General features: G+C 46.2%; 1 protein-coding gene across 5 annotated transcripts in view; it reads right to left on the reverse strand.

Moving 5' to 3' along the window:
• MATN2 (matrilin 2) overlaps nt 1–25,283 on the reverse strand; it is a 127,216-nt gene extending 101,933 nt beyond the window's left edge. For 2 of the 5 annotated variants that reach the window (XM_045896184.3, XM_045896183.3), the window contains exons 1-2: nt 25,046–25,282; nt 14,915–15,084 (exon numbers count right to left, since the gene is read on the reverse strand). In XM_045896184.3, the coding sequence (XP_045752140.1) occupies nt 14,915–15,059 (145 nt within the window). In that variant the 5' untranslated portion in view covers nt 15,060–15,084; nt 25,046–25,282. Of the gene's footprint in view, nt 1–14,914; nt 15,085–25,045 lie in introns of all 5 variants that reach the window. The other 3 variants (XM_045896185.3, XM_045896182.3, XM_064588084.1) reach the window with 2 other exon arrangements.
• Nucleotides 25,284–25,688: the final 405 nt, after the last annotated feature.

Below are 25,688 nucleotides of genomic sequence, written 5' to 3' on the forward strand. Positions count from 1 at the left end.
TAAAAGGAGCTCTGGTCTCAGTCACAAAGCTGAGCTACCACCACCGACTGGGAATCACTGACCTCCAGACTTCTTGTGAGATACTTAAATATCTTTTCATAAAACCACTGTTGGCTTAGCTTAAGCCAATTGCAAAAAGAAATCCAGAGATTTCTCTGCTGATACCAAGCTTGCTGCAGAGTAGCTGCTCAATAAAAATGTATGCCATGTGTGAAGGAATGATTCTGATGGTACAGATTTTGACATTTAAAAAAATTAAATGTATTCAACTCTTTTGCTAAGTGTGCATGCTCATATAATCAACTTGATAGAGGTTCTTCTCTAAGACCAATATCTGATTTAAGGTTTAAAGAAAAAAATGCTGTTTTATATCTAAATTAGTAAATGCTCAAATAGATAAATACAAATTAATAATACTAGTAATATTAATAAATGTCACCTCTCACTATTCATTCAGTATACATTTATTGAGAGGCTATAATGTCAGATGCTTTAGACCCAGAGATGAAAAGACCTAATTCCTAGATTTAAAGATGTCACAGTAGAGGGGGCTCTGTTATTTCCACTTTGCAATGTACAAAGTGTTTTTTAAGAATAACTTTTAAGGGCGCCTGGGTGGCTCAGTCGTTAAGTGTCTGCCTTCGGCTCAGGTCATGATCCCAGGGTCCTGGGATCGAGTCCCACATCGGGCTCCTTGCTCGGCAGGAAGCCTGCTTCTCCCTCTCCCACTCCCCCTGCTTGTGTTCCTGCTCTTGCTATCTCTCTCTCTGTCAAATAAATAAATAAAAATCTTAAAAAAAAAAAAAAAGAATAACTTTTAAAATAGATAATCACAACAACAGGCATTTACTGAATGCTAACTCTGTGCCAGGCTCCATGCCAGCCATTTATCTGCATGTCCACTCATTATTACTGCCATTTTACAAGGGGGACACCTGGTGTAGAGGGTGGCTCTGTTACTTATTCATGGTCACACAGTGGAAAGCCAGCATTCACGTTTATTAAATGTCAGCTACTGTTATTTTTAAAACCAAGCTGACAAATGTTTTTTCAGGTGTGGGAAGATCCAAGAGCCACAGTTGATTGGAAGCTTGTAAGAAAATGGGTTGAGGAGATTATTAGGAAAAAGGAAGACATCTTGGGCTCTCTGCAGAGCTGGAGGCTCCCGATCAAGGAACAACAGTTCGGGACACCATTCTGTATTTAAAGGAAACATAGGCAGGGTTCTTTTCCCCTCCTGAACTTTAACCTGTAAACCAAACTATCAGTTGAGCATCTCCAAGGGATGTCCCTTTGGATACCCCTTAGACACTCCAGCTGAACATGGAGTTTGAGCTCACACAAGGCACTCAGTGTTTGTTGAATGAATAAAGATTTAGCTGCTGTGGTTGTGTGTAGTAGTTTTACGTGACAGACATTTGCGGACAGGGATTATGTCTGTCTCGTCTGCATCTGGGGCTTGCCTCAGCTTCAGTGGCTGGTTGGTTGATGGTTTTATTCCAGCCCTGATTCAGTCTGACCACTGGCTGGGGCAAATGTCTACATGAGAAGAAACTATGTGGTAGGAGGAGAAAAGAGCTCCTCTGAGCCCCAGGAGACTTGGTCCTAAGCCGTAGGTGCTGCTGGTGAATTGCTTCACTTTGAACAAGTAACAGTATCTCTGGGCTTTGGTTCCTTCATCCTAGTTTCTTAACCTTTATTTGTACCAAGGACTTCCATGGCAGTGTGGTAAAGCCCATGACCCCTTCTCAGAATAAACTTGTTAAATGCCTAACAGAAAATGCCACACCCACTAGGATGCCTACTATTTAAAAAACGGAGAATAACAGGTGTTGGTAAAATATGGACAATTTGGAACCCTTGTGCATTGCTGGTGGGAATGTAAAATGGTGCAGCCACTGTGGAATACAGTTTGGCAGTTCTTCAAAAAGTTAACTGTAGATGGGGCGCCTGGGTGGCTCCATCGCTTAAGCATCTGACTGTTGATTTCGGCTTAGGTCATGATCTCAGGGTCGTGAGATCGAGCCCCGGGTCAGGCTCCATACTGGGTGTGGAGCCTGCTTAAGATTCTTTCTCTGCCTCTCCCTCTGCCCCTCTGCCCTTCTTCCCAACCCCTGACCCCACTTACACGCTTGTGTTCTCTCTCGCACGTGAAAAAAGTTAAACATAGAATTACCATATTTCTCAGTAATTTCATCCTTGATATATATCCAAGAAAAATTGGAAGCAGGGACTCAAACAGATACTTGCAGGCCAGTGTTCATGCCAGCATTATTTACAATGGCCAAAAGGTAGAAACAACCCGTGTCCATCCATAGATGAATGGATACACATATAATGGAATTTTATTCGGCCATAAAAAAGAAGTTCTGACACCTGCTACAACATAGATGAACCTTGAAAACGTTATACTAAGTGAAAAAAGTCAGACACCAAGGCGCAAATATTATATCACTCCACTTACATGAGGTATCAAGAATAGGCAAGTCCATAGAGACAGGAAGTAGAAAAGAAGTTCCTGGGGAAAGGGAAGATGGGGAATTACTTCCTAACAGGTAGTTTCTGTTTGCGATGATAAAAAGTTCTGGAAACAGACAGTGATGATGGCTACACAACAATGTGAGGGTTCTCAATGCCACTGAATTGTACACTTCAAAATGTTTAAGATGGTTAATCTTACATTATGTGTCTCTATCACCACAAGAAACAAACAAGTAAATGCAAAGGGTAAGAAAGGAGGCCAATTATTTGAACTTCAGTTATCAAGATATTTAAAGTGTTACTATAGGGATATAGTAACATATGGACTTTAAAAAATAACACTGAATAACAAGGTCGATGGGGCACCCGGGTGTCTCAGTCAATCAAGCGTCTGCCTTCGGCTCAGGTCATGATCCCAGGGTCCTGGGATCGAGCCCCGCGTTGGGCTCCCTGCTCGGAGGGGAGCCTGCCTCTTCCTCTCTTCCCCGCTCATGCTCTCTCTCACTATCTTTGTGTCTCTCAAATAAATAAATAAAATCTTAAAAAAAAAAAAATAACAAGGTCAAAAGGGAGGTCTCCTAACTAGTGTAATTTCAAAGTAGCGATGCATGTCAGCTGTATTTTGAATTATCTCTGACTACATAATGTGCCCTGAAAATATCTGTGGTCTTTGCTGGTGACACAGAGCTGCCACTCCTCCTGTGGTTTGTGGTTTACAATCATAATAGAAGGAAATGCTCAATTGCAGTTAGAGGTTGGTGAAAAAGTATGTAAGTTTTTTCCCATCCAAATTATGGGCCCAGTGAAGTCTGTCCAAGGACTCTGTTGGTCCATGGCCCCCAGGCTAAAAACCTCTCAACCAGATGATCTCTAAACTCCCTTCTAGGTAAACTGGTGTCATCTAGGAGTGGCTTCAGGCTTCATCTCTACATCATGAATAAATTAACATCTCTGATCAGATTTTTTCTTATCTGGGAGAACTGTCATCAAATCCACCTCTCAAGGGCTTTGTGAAGAAAAGGGAGATAGGGCAAGCAAAAGGTACTTTCAAAAACTGTAGAGCTCTCTTACAAACGCTAGGTATTACCAGAAAAACCTAAGAGTCAATAGAGACTTCTTCTCCCATCCCCAGCACATCATCCCCCAGGTCTCAATGTTCCTTCAGAATTTTGGTACGAGCTTTGTGAACTATGGGAACAGAACCCTGAGCACTTTTTGTTGAAGAATACCATGCCCTGTGTTAAAAATAGTGTTATGACCTGTATTTTGTATGTATGCTGATAGATTTGAAAATACAGACAAATTAAGGAAAACGCCAATTACCAAAACAGACTCAAGAAGAAATAGGAAACCCAAATAGACTCATGACTGTTAAAAAAAAAAAAATCAAATTCGTTGTCAGAAATATCCTCTCTACAGAAGGCATCAAGCCCAGATGGCTTTGTGAGTAAGTTCCACTGGCTCTGGACCCCCTCCTCTCACGGATCCCATACAAATTTCCCCCCCAAAGACCCATGCTGCCTGCAACTGGGGAATTTGTCTCAAACCCCAAAACATGACAGGTAGGGAGCCAGATGGGACTCTGCAGCATCATCAGCACCCAAAACAATGCTGTCCTCACACACTGTAGATCCTCAATGTATATCTGTTCGATGGGTGAATAAATGATAAAACTGAGGCAAATCATGAAAGAAAAAAATAATGTATTAGAGCTAAACGATTTGGGTACAGAAAAATAGCTAGGTAGAATTGATGACTTTCCTATTCCTCTTCATTTTGGAGATAAATTCAAGTTTGCCTGGAGCAGGGGGGTGGAGGAGCCTGCTTCCTTCAGTAGATGGGACCATCACACAGGACAGCCACAGGGAGTCTGACCATCTGGGCACCTATGGATAAATGGTACCCTCTAGGAGGAGGGCATGCTTCCCAGGCTACCCCAGCAATGAGTGCCAAACATTGAAGGATGCTGCATCTTTCACTTGGCCCAGCACAGCGCTTGTAACCTGGGGATCCTCAGGACATACTCATTCAGTGAATGGATCCCATCGACTGGAACAAGCCTTAGTGTCAGGGCCGGGGAATTAAGAGCTAGAGATGGAAAGCAGCCTCTCACAGCCTTTGCCAGGTCTGAGCCCTCTGGATGGGATTCTTCCCCAGTTTACGTTATGGTCCAACCTGACTTTAAAGGACTCTGAGACTCATTCTCCCCAGGCTTCTCATGGCCCAAATGCCCCACACGGCACGTAATGCATCCTGCCTTTCTGAAGGCCCCTCCTGGCCCTGAGCCCCTGTCGTCAGATGCCTACATTCCTCTTATTTCTCCCCTGCATCAGCTCCTTGTACATCTGGCCATCAGCTTCCTCTTTGATGTTCTCAGGCCTTGGCTGGCTACGGCCTTAAGATAATTTCTCCCTCCTCCTCCTTTCCCAGACCCACCATCCTCTGAGCAGCCAAAATACACACATGGCCCTCCTTTCATCTTTCCCTATAAATCAGCCTCCTCTGGATATACTGAAAGAAGACTGCTCTGAGCTGGTGGTTCTCATTCTTGGCTTTTGAAAAATCTTACTCGGACTTGGCTTCGTATCCTGGCTACGCTACACTCGTTTCTCATCTCCAGCTCTAGGATGTTGGCTGTCCAACCCACCATGTTCATCCGACCTGCTTTAAAGGACTCAGAGACATCCACATCTCTGGAGTCTTTGAGCGTGCTTCCCCGGCGTGTGTCAGTAACGTTCTATCTATCACCCTGAAATGGGAATACACGGCCAATCAGAAAGGAAAAAAAACTATTTAGGAAGGTGTCAGAGAAGACGTATTGTCCCCCACAATTCATAAGTTGAAGTCCTAAACCCTAGTACCTCAGAATGTGAGTGTATTTGGAGATGGGGTCTTTAAAGAGGTCATTAAAGTTAAATGAGATCATTAGGGTGGGCTCTAATCTAATCTAACTGGTGTCCTTATAAGAAGAGGGAACTTGGAGGTAGACAGGTACAGAGGGAGGACCACGTGAGGACATGGGGCAACCGCAGTCCTCTGCGAGCCCTAGCCAAGAGGCCTCAGAAAAAAAACATACCTTGCCAACACCTTGATCTTGGACTTCTAGTCTCCAGAAAGGTGAGAAAATAAATGTCTGGAGTTTAAGCCTCCCAATATATGGTGCTTTGTTACGGCGGCCCTAAGAAACTAATATACAACTCAAGTCTCTATAATATTTCCTCTCGCGAATACATGAAATATATATAGGTTGATCACTTGGGCAACTTTTTGAAATAGCTCCTCTTGTATTTTCAATAACTAAAGGTCATTAAATATTTAAACATGAACTTTTTAAAGTAAAGATGATTATTCTTTATAATCATTTCAAGAGAATATAAAATATTCTTTTAATATTTTCAGTGGGGACATAAAGATATAGAAAGCATTTTATCAAATTTGTAAATGATTATAAATTGCTCTGTTAAGGAGGGAAAAGATATTAATCAAGAATGAATAACTTAAATGAAGAAGATAAATTTAATACAAAAAATTTAAAATATCCTACTTAAGTTAAAAACACCTGCCCCATGATGGCTATTGAGCCACGCAGAGTAAGGGTCTAGTCATATTCACTGACTGCAAGCTGTACATGAATTAACCAAAAAAGCAAATACAATTAACCTGTAATCATTCTTTTCATTCATTCAATTAACATTGCCGGAAGTGAAACCCAGGGATTCAACAAATTATATGTTGCCAGTCACTAAAAATTTCTCATTCTCTCTTGCTTAAAATTTGTTATTGGAAAGGCTCCTAAGGCAGATTGTTCCTGGAAAGCAAATATTTAGCTTTTTTTTTTTTTTTAATAGGAGAGAAAGTCCTTATCTCCTAGTTCAGTTCCTAATCCTGCAGGCAACTCCATACAATCTTGGACCATGAGGGTTCGCAGATTACAGACTTATTTAAGCCTCTACACACAAGGCTTTCCACATCCCTGAAGCCCGAGGAGGCAAGCTGTTTCCTTCCTGGGCTAATCTGGTGGCTACAGAATTTTGTATGGAAGGAAAACCTGTTTCCTTGAAAGCACAGGTGTTTGGTTCTCCACCTCCTCTTTAAGGTCTTGATAACAAGCCTGGACTCCTCCATAACACAGCCTTCAGAGAGCCCTTCGATTTTTTCAAGTGAAACATCCTCAGGCCTTTTGGATCTTTTCCACATGCCCTGGCTTCGGAAACCTCCACCAGCTCGGCGGCTCCTCTCTGGCCACTCCTTTTCACTCATTTGTTTGTTCACTTACTCCTCTAGGCGTCTATGGAGTACCTGCTGCGTACCTGGCACATTACTGATCCCTGCCGCTGCAACACAGACGATGAAGCAGGCGATCGCTGTCCAGGCTGTAAGTGCTGCGCTGGGACATAGGGCATGCTGGGGGGATGCATTGTTGGGGTATTAAATCCCGACCTAAAAGATCAGGACTGCTTCCACTGAGCCCTGAAAGATGAGTCCAATTGAGTTGGACAGAAGAGGTAGGTTTGCGGACAAGGGTTTGAACAGAGGAAAAGGCATGTTGTAGTTTCATATCCCACCTCTGCTGCTCAATGGTTATCTGACCTTGAGCAAGATATTTCACCTCTCTGAGCTTCAGTTTCTTCATCTGTAAAATGGGGATAGTAACACCGTGTGGAGTAAAGTGTGAACTGCCTCGTACAGTGCCTGACACGTAGTAGATGCTCCCCCACCCCCCCCTAAAAAAAGACAGCCCTCATTATCATTACTTTAATTATTACCATGGGTTAGGGAGACCTGGGACATGATTGGCCAGAGGGGTAAGACTATATGCCTTGCCCTCCAACGGGACAAGCCGTCAAGGAAGAGAAAAGAAGAGTGGCTATGTCACCCGCAGAGAGGATGCCCCCCTCCTGGGCAAGCTGAGGATAGAACATCCTGGAACTGAAGAAGGAAATGAGGGAGGGAGGAAGAGCTTTAAGAGGGAGAGATAAAGGAGAGTTACAGAAAAGGAAGGGGATGAAGAGTTTAATAGAAAAGAGAAAGGAAGAAAGAAGGGGAGAGAGAGAATCTGTAGGAGAAAAAAAAAATCCAGTTATTTATTCACTGGCTAGGAAAGCTTTTAACTTTGTAGCTTATTGGAAGTCAGATGCTAGGCTTTTGTTTTTTTTTAATTCTTCCAATATTAATTACAAGATAAGAATGAGGAATTCAGTTTATACAGGTTATTCAACGTGAACGGTAACAGAGGCATTGGTTTATACATAAAGCAGAGAGCACAGGCACAAAGAGAAGCGTTTCATGCATCTGGGCTGAGTAGCCGCCATGACAGTCCTCCCACCGAGTCCTTGTTCCCAGCTGCCATTGTATAGCACAGGATGCGTAGTGAAGGGCTGAAGATGGGGTGTGATCTCACTTCAAAGGACTTGATTTTTGAAAAGCCTCTGCTCTAGTGAAAACAATTTGATAAGCTCTACCCATCAAACTCCATTTTTATAATCAGTCCTGATGACAAAGACACACACCAGCCACTCGATTGTTTAGATGTGTGTTAATCACTCTGCTGGAAGAGGCTGGTTCCCTGCACAGTGGGGAGGCCCACCTTTGCCAGCTTCCGCTGGGTAGAAAAATGCCAGCAGCTTATTTTCAAAGCTTCAGAAGGGGTGGACCCAGCCTACAGTTAGTTTATCCTCTCCAACTGCAGTTTTCTTAGCCGATGTTACTCATCCCTGCATTGTGTTTCTGGCTTGTGCCTCACAGCATCTCCTCCTAAGATCTTTTCCTCCTGCCCATCCCCTTACCCTACCTTCTAGATTTCTCTTCTACAGTAATTCTCAAATTGAGATCTCCAGGAATACAACCTCTCAGGTTCCCAACCCAGACCTACTGAATCAAACACTCTGAGCTTAGGGACCAGTAGTGTGTGTTCTAACAAGCTTTCAGGAGCTTCTGATGCACAATAAAGTTTGAGAAACACTGCTTTGCTGCCTGATCCTACAGCTCCCTTACCCCTATGCCTGATCCTATTGCTCCCCACCCACCTGCCTGATCCTACTGCCCCCCATTCCCCTACCTGATCCTACTGCAAACCCACTCCCATGCCTAATCCTACTGCCCCATCACCCCCCTGCCTGATCCTATTGCTCCCCCACACCCCTGCCTGATCTCAGTGCTCCACCCCACCCCCTGCCTGATACTATTATCCCCAACACCCCCACCTGATCCTACTGTCCCCTCTACCTCCCTGCCTGATCCTACTACTCCACCCCACCCCTCTGCCTGATACTGCCATCCTGCCCCCTCTCCCCTACTTGATCCTACTGCCCACCCTCCTACCTGATTCTACTCTCCCACCTCTTCTGTTTCAAAACCCTCCTCAGCCTCCAGGATATGGTTCCACCTTGGCTCTCCCACCGGGAGAAAGTGAAAGAAAGCCAAGGATTGCATTGGGGTTTCACCACAGGAGCCAGAGAAGGGACATCAGGAAGGCATAGGAATTAGTGATGTCATCACATCCTAGATGAGATCTGAAGATCACTGACTTCAACCACTTCCCTTTGTAGATGAACAAACTGGAGGACAGAGCGAGTCGCCCAACGTCACCTGCTAAGTATAAGTGGAATCAAGACTGGAAGCATCCAAATGGGGATGAAATCAGTCATCTGCACGTCTCATCCACTCAGGCATTCAACAAGTACCGAGCTTTGCTGTGGGCTGGACCCAACACCAGGGCTTGACGTCCGTGGACCCCAGGGGACATCATCCCCTAAGCCATGCATCTACTCCCTAAGAGGGGTGGGCACCTTTTTTCCCCTAGGTTTGCAGAAGCCTTGACAAGCTTGCCAAATTGCTTAACTTCTCTGAGCCTGGGCTTCCTCTCCTGCAAATGAGATAAACCAATAACCACCTTGCGGCGTTTTGTCTTTTTTCTCGCGGATTCAATGAGCTAGCATGTCCCTACTCACAGCAGGGGCTCCGTAATGAGAGTAGCCTCCAGAGGTGCTTTAAGACGTGAAAAACGGTCTTTATCTTCAAAGGCTTATAGTCTAGAGGTAAAAACCAGGCAAGTACAAAAATAACTAGAGTAGGAATCCATCCTGGGTAAGTGCCACTATTCCCCCTTGGAATATAAGGCAGACAAGGTTGACAGCTGAGCAGAGGACCGCAGTGGGCGTGGCCCATCCCAAGAGGGTCCTGCCTGGCTGGGAGAGGGAGGAGGCCGCATTTGAGCTGGCCCTGGCCGATCACAGGCCTTGGCCAAGGAAAGCTATTCCAGGTAGAAGAAAGAGGGTGAACACAGCCCCCTGAAAGCTCAGGGAAGGAGACAGAAGTTCAAAACTTGATAAGGTGGCTCCAGGGCATATAAAACATGTGCGCTCAATAGGTCTGTCACTCCAGGAGCCAGAAACTCTGATGGCCTCTGGCATCTGCTGTTCCTTCCTCACTGAGGGTGCCAACGCATGTCAATTAGGAGGATTGTTTTAGGATGTGGAAATTCATTTGCTGGCAGCCAGCACTTGAAAATGTTAATAATTATCAACTTGGGCAAAAACCTCCATTGGCAACAGAGAGTAGGACATTCTTGCACTTAATTCTCTTGGCTGGCCCATTCCTTCGGTCACGTTGTTAATTTAGGAGGTTGCAGGTCCTTATATGAAACACATTGCATTTTTACTAATATTTCGATGTCAGATTTCATTAGAAATGTATGCAAGAATGGAAATAAGTCCCTCATAAGTACTGTGATTGCCGAGGAATAGAACTTGGGGCTATATATAGTGAGTTCTTAGATTGTCTTCATTAGCTTTATTTTTAAGTAGTAAATTAACTGTTGTGAAGAAATTTCACTGTTCGTAGCCCTGAACACATGGAATTTTCCTTAGCAGAGTATGTGTTGGTGGGGGCAGGGGGGGTGGGGGGGAGAGGGAGTTCAGCTCCCCCCATCCCTTAACCATACTATGGGGCTAGCCTCCTTTAAAATCTCTACCTCCCACTTAAAACACTCTCTCTCAAAATGCAAACATGAATTCTGCGTGGATACTATTGATCCCAAGGGGCATCTGTTACAGGGAAGGGAAAAGGTTTTGAGGTTAGTAGAAATAAAACGAGCGAGCTTGGTAAATTTAGAAAAGAATGCCCATGTCAACAAGACCTTGTAAAAGGCAAACAAAACAGGGAGAGCCAGCCCACGGAAGTGTAGACCCTTTGCGGACTCTCGTTCTTGGGGTGAGGGGAGTCAAGGACTGTGGGAGTTTGGGCAAAAGGGTTAAGGTTTCCAAAAGGCTGAAAGGAATCCACCGGTTGCCCTGGCAACAGCTCCACCCCACCCTGTGGCAGTCATAGAATAAAGAGAAAAACTGTGCACAAGCCAAGCAGACAGTAATCAGGGCTGGAGGCAACATGACTTCTGGTGAACCCCACCTTGAAGGCACCCTAAGGAGGAGTTGGGAGTTTGGGAGGGAATGTGCACCACTGATAAAGAATGAGTACAGAGGGATGAATCTGGAGGCTTTCACGGGCTTAGGCTCTGAGTAAGGCACACCCTGCAACTCCCAACTCCACCAGCTAGCATGGTTGCCTGGAAGGGACTTGGGGCTGGAGAATGGGCTCCTTCATTGTCCTGGTGGCCTGCACACAGAGGCTCTCCCTGCCCTTTGCCACAGCCCAGGAAGGCTGAGGCTGTCCAGATGGCACAGTGAATGGACAGAGGGTCAGCAGTGATCACTACTGGTCCCTGCCTCAAGTCCCCCAGGGGTTCCCACCCTTGGCAAATGAAGCCCAAACTCTGTCAGAGCTGCAGAGCCCCTGGCCCTCAGTAATTTGGTTCCCTCCTCCAGGTTTGTCTCCAGCTCAGACCACCCGCCTCACGGGCATGCCGGTCCCCCGATGCCTGACCAGGTTCCACCTGACACTCCAGCCTCACTCCCCCTGCCCGCTCATCCCTCAGGGAGGATCTCTGCCTTCACTAGGAATGCAGCCCTAAACCAGCTGTTTTCAAAGTGTGGTCTAGGGATCCCTGAGGGTCCCTGAGATCCCTTCAAAGGGCCTATGGGGTCAGAACTATATCCACAATAGCACGACTGTTTGCTTTTTATATTATTTTCTCATGAGTACATAGAGCATGAAAAGTTTATTGATGCAGTTTTCGTTTCCACATTGCAATTAACCTTTAAGAAACTATCATTTGTCAAGTTTTGGTGTCATCTCAAAGAAAAATATCCACAATTATATGAAAAGGCTATTAAAATGCTTTTCCTTTTTCAGGAGGCCATATTTTCTTCAGGTAGTCCAACCAAAACAACATTTCATGACAGACTGAATGGACAAGGTAAGAATCCAACTGTCTTCGATTAAGCCAGACATGAAAGAGATTTGTAAAGATGTAGAACAGTGCCATTCTTTTTTTAACTGAGAAAAGGTCATTTTTTATACAAATATTTTTATTTATGTTACGGGTTATGTTGTTGGTTTATTATTGTTATTTTTAATTAATTCGTTAGGTGATATATTTTTAAGTTCTCCATTTCAATATTTGACCCAGTAAATATCAATAGATCTAACCCACAAAAACAAAAAGTCTTTGGGATCCTCAATAACTTTTCACTGTAAAGGGATCCTGAGACCAGAACGTCTGAGACCCACTGCCTTATATTGAGTGGAGAGCAGGGAGAGTGGGGCTATAACCTAGCTAATGTTGCTTCTGTTGCACATCAACTCCACCAAATTAATGATCCTTTTCCATGTCTGTCTCCCCCACTACACATGTGCTTCCTGAACCCCCAGTGCTTGCCACACAGCAGAAACTCCAGATGAATGAATGAAGCAGGAGGGAAGCTCACGTGGACACACATCACCACTGACTATCATCTGGGCAGCCTGCAAACATTCATAGGCGGGGCTCATAAATACACGCTTTATTTTTTTTAACTGGCTCAAGTTGTTACTGGAACTCTGACTTGACTTTAGACATGATATATAAACTTTTTTTAAAAAATCAGAAAATTCAAACGAAGAATCAACCTAAGAAACAATTCTGTTTCTCTGTTAAACCTTCAGAGACACCCTTGCAAGTAAGTGACTAGTGAAATAAGTCATGCAGGGCGGACCTTAACTACAGCCACAATGAGGTGCCACAAAAGTGAAACGCGCCTGGGCGATGTTTAGAACATCGAAAACAAAAAGCCGAGAAAAGCGAACACCCATAACATGGGAGACACCGTATTCTAAGAATGAAGACAAAATCACAGGATCAGGGCAAGGACTACAGTGAATGTGGCTTCTGCATCTTTGTTCCCTGTCAGAGGAAGACCAAAAGCAGATGGCCCGTGAGAATCCAGGCCAGAAAGTTGTGGTGTTTGCCTTCCAGTTTCATGATTCTCACTCAACCCCATTCATGGGCCCAGCAGCCGTCTAGCACGTCCGGGAGCGGCCACTGGCCACTCTCCGGGGCAGGGAGATGAGCCATGTTCCCGCCTCCTCCTTGGCTCTGGCACATTCTCCGGCGAAATGAGGAACAGGAGGCAATACTGGGTGTGGGGCTGATTTCAGAAGATGAGGGGTTTCTTTTTTTTTATTCATGAGAGACAGAGCGAGAGAGAAAGGCAGAGGGAGAAACAGGCTCCCCGCAGAGCAGGGAGCCCGATGCTGGACTCGATCCCAGGACCCTGAGATCATGACCTGAGCCGAAGGCAGAGGCTTAACCATCTGAGCCACCCAGGCGCGCGAGGGGTTTCTACTTCAGAGCCTGAGCTTGGGGCGACGGAGAGGGCAGTGAATGCTGACATAGGGAAGCCGCGGTGTGTGGGTGTCGGGGCGGGGCGGGGGTATTTAGGGCCAAGAGGAGTATGCTTTTCCAGCTAAGTGTGTGGGGGCTCATTCTGAAAGCGCCATCAGAAACCCAACCCTGCAATCGCGGCTGCTGCTGTAGGAATCAGGCATTTTAAGTTCTCTCTCTCCCTCTGTGTGTGTATACATATATATACTACATGTTATACATATATATGTGTGTGTTTGTGTGTGTGTGTGTATATACACACGTTTATCATCTTGAAATTTGTTTTTAAAACGCCTTTCAGGGCGCCTGGGTGGCTCAGTTGGTTGGGCGACTGCCTTCGGCTCAGGTCATGATCCTGGAGTCCCGGGATCGAGTCCCACATCGGGCTCCCTGCTCGGCAGGGAGTCTGCTTCTCCCTCTGACCCTCCCCCCTCTCATGTGTTCTCTCTCATTCTCTCTCTCTCAAATAAATAAATAAAATCTTAAAAAAAAAAAAAAAAAAGCCTTTCAATCAGTGTAGTAAACATGCCCCAGTCCTTGCCACATTCGCAAAAGTCTTATGCTGATGTCACTATGGAAACAGATTCTCAGAAGACTAAAGACGTGGAAGGCCCAGGGTCATGGGGCCATCATTTCGTGAACATCAGTAAAGATTCTAACCTCTCAGAACAGAGCGTTTGGAACTGCCCTGGTCTCTGTAATTTTGAATGCTGAGGCGACCAGGCAATTGGGCAGTTCTTTCAACGGCCTTCATAGGGGGTCAGACTCTGTCACCTGGCCAACAAGCTATAAAACAGTTTCAGAGGACCTCATAGAACGACAGTTGTTGTAAAGCTATCATTCATTGCATACCTACAGTTTACGTTTATTTTAACTTATTTTCTCCTCACAAGAAATACTCCAAGGTCAGCATTAACATTCCCATTTTATGGATGCGGAAACTGAACCCCAGAGAGACTGCACTGCCTAAGTATACACATGTAAGTACCAGACCCAGGACGTGAACACAGGTCTATGCCAAAACCTATTCTCCTTCCACTGGCTGACCTTCCTATTACCTCCACATCCTGGGCTTACCAGAGCCTAGATTTACAACCAGCTCCATTTATCCATAGTCTGTGTGTTTTTACGATCTTTCCTTTCTCTTGGAGAAAAAGAAAAATTCACCTGAAGAAAACATGTTCATAAGAGAACCCCGATATTTTCTATTCCTGGTATCTTGATTCCACTCACAGGATCCCCACCTGTCTTCTGAGGCTGCTCCCACCTTCCGCAAAACTGCCTGCTCTTTTCCCCATGCTGCCATGCAGGGAAGCATTATTAACACAGATTAGCTGGACAAATCCAATGAAAAACTCTCATAACACCCTGTTCAGAGAAGTACAACCAGGACCTTTTCAGATTTTTTCCTTGCGTATTGGGAGAAAAGTCATGAGCCTCGGATTAAATGGGAGGCTCTGAAATAGAAGGGTTTCAATTTCATTTTGAAAACCCCATGCACTCATTGCCAATGAGATCCATTCCCTCCCCCACCCCACCCTACCCCCCCAAAACCCAACAGGAGACTGAGGGAAAAGAGAGCTTCCTGACTGACATGTGTCCATCCCCTGCCCGGAGGTCCACCCTTAACCACCTCTTCCTGCTTGCTTCGGAGGCAGAGCCCCCATCACTCACCCAGGAGGGCCGTCTGGGGGTGGGTCCGAGCGTGTCTCCCTCTGGAGATGGACCTCCAGCGAGGCCGCTCCCTGGCCTCAGTGGGAAGGAGAAGGAGGATCTGTCCGAGGACCAACAGAAAGCAGCCCACCAGCATCTTTTCCATCTTCGAGAAGAGGAAGAGGGGAAGGCTGTGACAGACACAACGGGAAAAGGGAGCAGGGTGAGATTTCCAGGTCTCCTTGAACTCTAGGTGCTGCAGACCCGCTGTGCCACCTTTTCAGTATCAAACATGCCCCTTGTCCTTAAAATGTCACTTATGTGTTTGATCCTTAAGAACTCAAGGAACTTCCATTGGTAGGTTCTTGGATACTCTGAGCAGGGCATGCATATTAAAATTTTTCGTCACTTTGGTCTCTATGAGACTGAATGGAAAACTTGACAGGGAAAAAAAGATCTATCCTCAAGTTTCTCCTTGGGGTTATTTTTTATCAATTGTCTATAATCATATTCTATATCTTGGATTTGAAAAAGGAAAAAATCATATCTGAAGATTCCAAGTAACATTATTCCTTCAGTCTAATAATAGTGTATGGCACAAAGTAATATATATAAATTCCCAAGGAATGTATGTACAGCTGATACAAGGTAGCCTCACATAGTGAGCCTCCCAGCCTCCCTGCCTTCCTGCCTCCCTCACATGTCTCTTAAGAGGCAGCAGGGTGCAGTAGTCAAGGGCTTGGACTCTGGCACCAAACTTCCTGCCTTTGAATCCCGACTCTTGAAACTCACTGTGTATGACCTTGGCCAAGCTACTTAACCTCCCGAGGCTTGTGGGAATATGGGATAATATTAGTTAACTGAGTGAATTAATGCATGTAACTGAAGCATTCAGCATAGTGCCTGGCACACATGGGGAGGTGGGGACAAGCAAATGAGCAAAGGCGCTGGGGGACGAGAGAAGAATAGGATCAAACCCGATGTTGAGCAGGAATAAAGAATTCTAACTCTGAGTTCCAGGTATCCACATGGCAAGGGGACTTTGAACCAGAGGAGCCCTGTCTACCAGAACAGCACCGCCTTTACCCATTTTCTGTATTGGTATAGCTAGTATAAAGGCTCAGAAGGATTCTAAGCAGGGAAGTGACAGGGTCAGAACCAGGTTTTCCCAGGATGGCCTATCTCAGTGCTTCACATAGGATGAGAAAGGTACTTGGCCACAAGGTGAGTGATGTCAAGACTATTCTGTCTGGGGGCGCCTGGGTGGCTCAGTGAGTTAAATATCTCACTCTTGATTTCGGCTCAGGTCAAGATCTCAGGGTCATGAGACAGAGCCCCATGTCAGGCTCTGTGCTGGGCATGGAGTCTGCTTGAGATTCTCTCTCTCCCTCTCCCTCTGCCCCTCCCCCCCACACACACTCTTTCTCTCTCTCTCTCTCAAATTAATAAATAAATCTTAAAAAAAAAAAGACTGTCCTGCCTGGCATATGAGTGTCATCACAATTTATTAATTTATATAAATTAGGTGGGGGAGGAGGCAAGATTTAAGGAGGAACGACATTTAAGTAACATCACGTGCATGTAAAATCTTTACTAAGTCCTTGTCTTGTGCTTGGCAATTTCACCCAACTGACTTCATTTAATCCTCATACCTATCTTGCAGAAATCAAAATGATTACTTCTGCTTTTTAGAGATGAGGAAACGGAGGCTCACAGAAGCTCAGTAACTTGATCATGGTCAAACAGCTAAAGTAAGTAGCAAAGTAGGGATTCAAACCCAGGGTAAGCAGGCCAATTTACCAATTCATTGATTAGCAGAAAACCCAATTAGCTGCAAGTCAAATCCCAGAAGACAACTCATGAAAGGGCATAGCTGTTCTGCCGTCAGAGGCAGGAACAGGGTAGGGCCAGGGCAAAGACCATTTCCCAAAACTTAAAAAAAAATACTCAGTAATTAGTGAATTGTTTGTTCAGCAAATTGCTTTCAGGAATTGACCTGGAGATAAACCCCAGCTGTCAAACTTCAAAGCCCAAAGTTTTTCACACTTGCTGTATAGAGCTAACTCACTTTCCCCTATGCATTAAAATTCTATTAAAAATAGCAAATGTTTGTACAGCACTTACCATGTGCCAGGCACTGGGCCAAATGCTTTAAATGTATTAAGTCATTTAATTCTAACAGTAACTCAGAGAAGGTAGGTAATTTACCTAAGGTTATGCAGCTGATAAAGTGGTGAAACTCCAGAGCATATCAGCTCATTACTGATAACTACTGCCCCCAACTTTTTAAATAAATTAAATTCTTCACTAATTAGATTGGCCCTTTTTCATAGCTTTAACTGTGAGATTCCTTCTGAGAAAAGGAAGAACACTTCAAAGAGTTTGCCTCTTTCTCTGGTCTTAAACCTATTATTTACTTTCAAGCTTCCTGGGTATTTATCACATTTTAAATGACTTTTTAAGTGTGTTATGTCATTTATATGTGAGTTTTTATTTTACTGCTTTCTCCTTCCTCCAAACTGAGAAAATACAAAGTCCCCCTTTATTTATTTCAAAATGTATACAACACGTTCTCTAAGCCCACTTGCAACCTGACATATTTGCATTTAAATCCAAACATTTGGAACATGATGTGGTGGGTGAGTATCATTTTCAAAAAACAATACCATTTCATGTGCTTGGGTTTCCTGCTGATTTCAAGAAGTGTTTGTGTTTTCAGGTCACCATCACTAACTAAAAGGGGAATAGGGGAAGGGGAAGGCATGAAAAATAAACAGAACTTGAGGCACCTGGCTGGCTCGGTCAGTAGAGCATGAGACTCTTGATCTCAGGGTGGTGAGTTCGAGCCCCATGTTCGGCGTGCAGCTTACTTAAAAAAAGGAAAAAGAAAAAAGAAAACACAGAACCAAGCACTTCTAGGTGTCTAACACTGAGCAGGTTACTCTTATCCTCTCTGTGCCTCAGTCTCCTCATCTTTAAAGCGGGGATAAGAAATAGACCTGGTTGTTGTATGGATTAAGTCAGCCCTATACATAAAGCACGCAGAACAGTGAATGGCACATAGTAAGTGCTCAGTAAGCTACTTGTTGTTCTTATTATGCAATTAAACCAATTAATATAAAGTACACATTGTTCATTTTGTCATATTAAGCCATTTAACACACACATCAACTTAACTTTTATGCTTATTTATGACCAGTATAATAGAATAATGACATACAAATATATAACTTAAAAATAATGCTAATATCTGAAAGTATTTAAAACTTTCCTTTTAAATGCAATGGCATGGTCAGTCACAAGCTGGTGGAAAAGGTTTACGCATTTCTGATCTGTTATTTATATCCGACTATATAAACTCTTATAAACTCAGTAAGAAGACAACCCATCTGAAAATATGTGAAATATTTGAACAGTCACACCAGCAAAGAAGATATTTGGATGACAAATAATCATATGAAGAGATGTTCAACATTCTTAGTCATTATAAAAATGCAAATTAAAACCACAATAAGACTCCATGACAAATCCACTAGAAAAACTAAAATTAAAAAGGTGGCTATAACCAAGTATTGGTGAAGATGTGAAGAAACTGAAACCCTAATACATTGCTGGTAAGAATGCAAAATGGTGCAGAGGCTCTGGACAACAAATTGCCAGTTTCTCATAAAGTTCAATGTACACTTGCCAAATGACACAGCACAAGTGACCAGCTGTCCTGGTTTACCCCGAACTGTCGATGTTTTAGCCCTGAAAGTCCTGCATCCTGGAAAACTCCTCAGTCCTGGACAGACTGAGATGTTTCATCTTGCTACCAGCAACCTCACTCCTCAGAATTTACGCAAAAGATATGAAAACACATCCACACAAAGACTTATACTCAGATGGTCATAGGAGCTTTATTTATAAAAGCTAAAAACAGGATACAACCCAAATGTCCACATGTTGATGAATGGATTAATAAACTGCGGTACATCCATACAATGGAATACTACTCGGCAATTAAAGGTTGAATCTTAAAATAATTATACTGAGTGAAAGCAGCCAGACACAAAAGATTATAATCTGAACGATTCTATTTATGTGACATTCAATAAAGAGCAACACTATATGACAGAAAGCAGATCCGTGATTCCAGGGCGTGGGGGTGGGAAAAGAAGATCAGCTACAAAGTGACATGAGGGAAATTGGGCGGGGGGGCGATAGAAGTATTTATATCATGATTATGGTGGAGGTTACACGGCTGTATGCATTTGTCAGAACTCATCAAATTGTCCCCTAAAAATGATGAATTTTATTGGTATGTAGGTTCTACTTCAAAAAAGCTGTTTAAAAGAAACTAAAGGAATGTGGGAAAAAATATTGTATACATGCCAACATAAAACCAGTAGGACGATATTAATATAGGCAAGATAGACTTTTAAAAAAAAATGCAATGGCAGTGAGACAAGAAAAAAAAAGGTCAGAGCATGGACCCCATATTAATAATGTTGCTCAATTGGGCACTTACAGCTCACTGCAAGCATTTGGAGAACAGGAGCCGGTTCTAGCTGGGAAATGGACTGATGCTTGAGAAACAATTCCTTTCATGTATGGGCATAGGAGGATTGTTGTGCTGGGAAACAGAGGTTAATTCAATCTGAACAGATTCCGTGAAGCATTCAGGGGCACGGAAAGAATATTTTTTAAAAATACAACAGCTTTGACTTTGTTTTAACAATGTTTCTCCTCTCCATGGGACAATGAGTCTTTTCATTTAGCTCTAGCAAGGGGGTGGGGGAAGGGACAGAGGAGACTGCTCTGACCCTCTTAGCCTTGGGTTCTTCTAAGCATCCCCATTCCAAGTAAATTGTCAGGCGAGTAGGATCCCACCAGAGCCAACAGGATGTGCTATAGGCCTTGAGAGGAGAGGCCTGGCCCTGTTAGAACACCCTGCGTGACCTCAGTTAGGTGACTTCTCTCTCTGGGTTTTAATTAGTCAGCTGTAAAATGAGAGGCATGGCCTGAGAACAGTGTTTCTCAACCTAAACCAGGCCACAGGCCAGCACAATCCTGCGATCCTAAAGAAGGCTGGGCATGACTTTCTACAAGGTGGTAAACTCTGCCTCTGGATAAGAAGAGAAAGGGGGCCGTTACTATTTTTTAAGTGCTTACTATGTCCCAGGCAGTGACCTGGGCATTTTCTATATTATCATCTCGTTGGATCCCTACAATCCTTCTGTGAGATGGACGAGTTCCCAATTTTATGAATGGGACACTAAGAGGGGAAGACACTCTCCAAGGCCTGAGAGCTTGCTAAGGGACAAAGCCAAGCTTCTATCCCCGCCATCTCCCTGGCCTGAGGAGCTCAGATTCTTATCACAGTCAGTGCCTCCCTCCACGCTGGTCCCTTGGCCTGGAAGCCCTACATGAACAAAAATCGCCTTCATTCCTCAAGGCTCAGCTCATTGTGTTACCCACTCTCTAAAATGTTCTCCAGTTTTCCCAGTAAGGATTGACTTCTCTATACACCCAGAACAGTGGGTTTGTTGTCTGGTCTAGCCCTCGCTTTCTTTTTCTTGCTACTAGATCTGTCTCCCTGCCTCATTTGTGGGCTGTTCCTTGGGACATACCTTGTTATTGGTGTATCACCCATGTGCTGGGGGCCAAATTTTATAAATAAGTTTTTAGAAAATAGACAAATGATGAATAAACACACTTATTGACCAACGAAAGATCAATAAATGTTGGATCAAACTGGCCCTAGTTTGGCAACTGACAACTGCCAAGTCCCAGCTCATGTCTTTCTCTATATAGGATATTTGCCTAAATAAAGGCAACGCCAGCGGCTATCTCCTATGACGGGAGGACCCCCTCCCTCAAATTTCTCAGCCAAGTTAAATATATAATTTTGTTTTATTTTATTTTATTTTATTTTTTAAAGATTTTATTTATTTATTTGAGAGAGAGAGAATGAGAGACAGAGAGCACGAGAGGGAAGAGGGCAGAGGGAGAAGCAGACCCCCTGCTGAGCAGGGAGCCCGATGCGGGACTCGATCCCGGGACTCCAGGATCATGACCTGAGCCGAAGGCAGTGGCTTAACCAACTGAGCCACCCAGGCGCCAAGTTAAATATATAATTTTAAAAGGATATAGATTAAATATCAAATATCAAGTCACAGTAACTAATGTATCAACTTAGTCACAAATGCCTATTCAAAACACTTTAAATTACAAAATAATGTTATCACTTTAGAAGTAAGGCTTTTCTCATTAAAAATGTTCCATAAAACAATGTTTTCAAATGCTTGCCTTTCAAACATCACTATTGTGTCAACAACAAAGATACGTTTTGAGTCTTCTAACCTCTCCACCCCCCAACTAAGTTGTCTGAGACACAGCACTTTCCAGACCCATATGGGATGCTGCCGCTGGAGGTTTTATCTCGGGCCAACAGAAGAGGACAGTGTATCTCTGCAACTTACTCACTCATTGTGTTGTTCTTTAAAGGACTGTATCCAGCATCATCCAATCCTTGCAACTGGGAAATTGTGCCCTCAAGAATAATGACAAAATCCGAGTTGATTTTTTTTATTGTTTTGGTATGTATCTAGATGTATCCAAAGGTAGCACTTTGAGAACATTTTGAACATAGTGTGTCTTCCCCAAACAACACTTTGTTCAAAATATTTGCTAGATTCCCTGTACTTTGAGAGACTTTGCAAGGACTCAAATAGAGGGCAATTTCCTCTTTTCTAAGGAATAATTTTTTGGGGGGAAAAAACCCTCCCCTCATATTTTGGTATATATGGTCATTCCTTCCATATCTTTTTTTCCCTTCCATGCACTCAAGCACCAAATCCTGCCATTTTTTTTCTCAGTGATGCCACTCATGTCTTCTTCCCTTCCCATCCACACCGAGGTCACAGTCCTAGACCTTATTCCCATCACAGAGACCACTGGCAGCTACCCCCCCCCCCCACAATATCTTCCTTCCTCTCCTTCCTTGGTAATACTCCCACTTTTTACCTGGACGTGTGACGGGCTAGAATAAAGACCATGGCTCCCAGTCCTCCCTTCTTGCCTTTGTGACTACATGCTGGCCAGTGGATGGCAGTGGTCATGGTATGTACAACTTCTGAAAAGTGTCCTAAAGGAGGGATGGGGAATTGACCTCCTTGCTTCCTGCTTTCCTGCTAGCTGGAATGAGAACATCCTGGCTGGATACCCAGCAGTCATGTTGAACCATGACCCATGATAGAAATGGAAGCCACGCTGCATGGTAAAGCGAGGCACAGGAGTGTGGGTCCCTGACCTCACTCTCACTTTGGACTCACCACCTCCAGGCTTCTAGAACGCAAGACAGAAATAAACTCCCTTCTCGAAGCCACCGTTATTTCAGTTTTTTTCTGTAAGTTGGAATTGAACATTAGTCCTAATTAATAGACTGTTTCCAAGTCTCCCCTACTGAATCCATCTAGCACCAGTGCTGAATTCAATCTTCCCAACACACTATCATGCTTGCTTATCATGTTCCTGCTCAAAAACTGCCAGAGTTCCAACTTCCCCATGCTGACACAGTAAAATCTAGATTCCTTAGTTTAGCATTCAAAGCCCTATCATCTGGCCCTGCGTTATAATGCTGACCTCAACAACTCCCCCCAGCCACCCCCCCAACACACACACAAACACACAAACACACATACAGGGCTGAGACTGGCAGCCAGGTCCTTCAGGTGCCAAGATCAGTGTGCTCTCCGGGTTGGGCCCCCGCTCCCTCTCACCACTGACCTCGTCACTACCACCAATTCCTGACAAGGGCCCAAGCGTCTGGGATCCAGCCCAGCCCTGCCTTTCCCTCTGAGTCCCCTTCAGGGTCCTGCCAGGTGAGGCAGTGATGGCCGTCTGCCAAGCCACATGGCAGGGTTCAAAGATGAGCTCACAGTCTGGAGCTCCAGTGGCAACTGGTCCCTTGGAAGGGCCTTTCTGGCACTGTTTACTAGCAACAGTGACGACATGTTCCGCTCTTCTTGGCGCTTCAGGCTCCCTCTTCCCATGATCCTCCCGAGCTATTCTCACAGTGGGAAGCAGGGCAGCCCTCCTGAGCTTCCCTAAAGATGGGGAGTCCCAGGAAAGGGTTCTCTTGAACAGAGGTGCTGCAGACCAGAGGCGTGGGTCCCGGGGAAAGCGCTAGAGACCCTCTGACCCACTCGACTGGTCTTAAACGCCAGCACTCACCCCTGAGGCTTAGCATGTCCTCTGTCACTGCCTGCCCAGCTTCACGCCCAACACCTGGTGCCCACCAGCATTGACACCCATCACACCCTGTGGCCTGCTTTTCTGAGACCTGAGCCTGTCTCTACCCCTTTCTCCAGCCACACCCCTGCCTTACTCCTTGCCTTCTTTTAGGCACCAGTCAGAGCTGTTTTGAGGAAAATTGTGGGATCTCCTTCTAGAACTTCCAAAGACCCTCCTATTTCTTTGCTGTCTTTCAAGGAGCAATCACCTATTTCCTTTTCTTTAAATCTTGGGCCTCATTACAACTACCTCTGGCTGAACAGAGATACCTGGTGCTTGCTGGTAAGAGCCCAGGGCATGACAACCATGGGAGGGTATCTCGGAGGTGGACTCTGCTATGGCGTCACCAGTGAGTGAGCTCAGGCCACAGTGGTTCCAGTTTGTCTGGGTCTGGATGCTAGGAGCAAGGGAACCCTGGAGCCCAGGTTTACAAAAAAGAGAGTCCCGGCAACTGGGAGGCCTCAGGCTGAATTCTACTGGCAGGAATAAAAGTGTGGACAGGTAGTGAAGAGCCACAGATCTGTGCATTCTCAAGGGGATTCTAAGGGACCAAGTTTCAGGGGCGAAGAGGAAACTTTCCAGGCCATAAACCCATTTTGGTATCTTGACATGGTTTTATGAAGCTGTCCCTTAGAGAGCAGGTAGGGAGAGCTGCGCAGGAGTGGCCTCCAGAATGGAAAACCCCAGTTAACGACATGTGGATTATCTGCCACCTTCCTGTATCTGTGGAGAGGCTATCTTCCTGAGTTGGGGAGGAGGTGACTGCTCATAGGAACTCCTTGCTTTCTCTGGTAAGAGAGGTAATGGAACTCACCAGGTAGCTTTAGGATGTGCCTGGAACTGTTCTAAGGACTTTAATCCTCACAGTCCTGTAGGTATTAACATCTCCATTAGACAGATGAGGAAACTGAGGCATAGAGTAGTTGGGTTACTCCGAGGTCACCAGCCCGTGAGCTTCACAGCCAGGATTTGAACCTAGACGGGCTAATCCCAGATTCTATGCATTTTACCACCTACCCCTACAGCCTCCCCTCTCCTGGAAGGCCCGCCCAATCAATGCACTTGGTGCAGATGCATCCTGGCCCCCTGATTTATGACAATTTGGAACTTGGTCAAATGGTTTGGTTCAGGGTGGGGGTCTGTTCCTGAGGAGCTACCTTCCCGGGCGTCCAGTCCTGGAGACCTTAACGAGAGAGGGTCCCCGTTTTTCTGTCTCCTCCCCAAACTGTCCTCGGGGGGTTTCCAGCAACTACCACAAAATGCCCTCCCCCTTCTCTCCCTTCTCCACAATGGAGAGACACCGGACGGAGGACCAAGAACAAAATCCAGATGACACGGCATTAAAATACCAGCCGACCGAGGGGAGGAATCCGACTCGATCGGGCCTGTCAGTAGGACAGGAATCACACTGGATGTGCCCGCTCAACAAGTCTCCCCCCCCCCCCCCCCCCCCGCGCCGCGGGAGCCCAGGTCCGGAGTCCCCGCGGCGGGGCACAGCGCCCCCACGGGGCCCTGCGGGCTGGCGGCCGCGCCGTGCGCCCCGAGCAGGGAGCGCGCCCCGCTCGCCCGGCCGGGCTGGCCTGACTTCTCGCCGCCCGGGGGTCCGGGCAGCGCCGACCTCCGCTCGCGCCGGCCCAGCGGGGTCCGGAGCGACGGGCCCCGGGGCGGGAGGGGGCGCCTGGCCGCAGGGGCCGCGCGGAGCCGCAGGGGCCGGGGCGGGGCGGGCGCGCAGGCCTGGGGGCAGCGGCCGCGTGCGCCCGTCCGCCCGAGCTCTGCGGTTGGTCTGTCGGTCCGTCAGGCGGTCGGCCGGTGTGTCCGCGCCTCGGGGCAGCCGGGGCCGTGCGCAGAGCCCCGGGGAAAGCGCGCCCCGCTCACCTGCAGCCGCTGCCGCGGGCGCCTGGGCAGCGAGACGGGCGCAGCCACCCGGGTCTCCGTCGTCGGCCTCCTCGGCGCTCGGAGGGGCGCGGTTCTCCTCGGGGGTCGCTCGTGGGAGCCGCGGCCGCTGTCTCCTCCCTCGCCGCTTCCTCCAAGTCCCATCCCAGAGCGCTCCCCTCGCTCGCTGGCTGCCTGCGAGGCTCGGGGCCAGCGCGGGAGGGCGGCGGGGAGGCGGCGCCGCGGCGAGGGTGGGGAGCGGGCCGGGCGGAAGGAGGGGTGTCTTCTTTGGGGATGGGGAAGGCGCGGGGAGGGAGCGGCCTCACCCTGCGGGCAGCCCCGGAGCTGGGCGCCCCGGCCGTGCGCCCTGCCTGCCGCCACCCCGCTCCTCTCGGTCCCTCCGCCAGCCCAGGCGGGATTCGGACTCCAGGGGTCCGGACCGCAAACTCCGAACAACAGAGGCTTTGGGGGACTTGCGGCGTGGGGGGGGGGGGGGGGGGGGGAGGAGAGCATCTCCTGCGAGAAGGGAGGCATGGCAGGGGTACTCTATCCTGAACTTGGGGTCATGATCTGCAGGAGGCATCCCTCGATGATGGTGATGAGGAAAAAATGGTGAGAATTGGGATAATTGGGGACAAGTGCCAGG

The sequence above is a fragment of the Mirounga angustirostris genome, unplaced genomic scaffold (assembly GCF_029215605.1).
Source record: "Mirounga angustirostris isolate CCGP_5_RB_7025 unplaced genomic scaffold, mMirAng1.0.hap1 SCAF_4, whole genome shotgun sequence".
Taxonomy (NCBI): Eukaryota; Metazoa; Chordata; class Mammalia; order Carnivora; family Phocidae; genus Mirounga; species Mirounga angustirostris.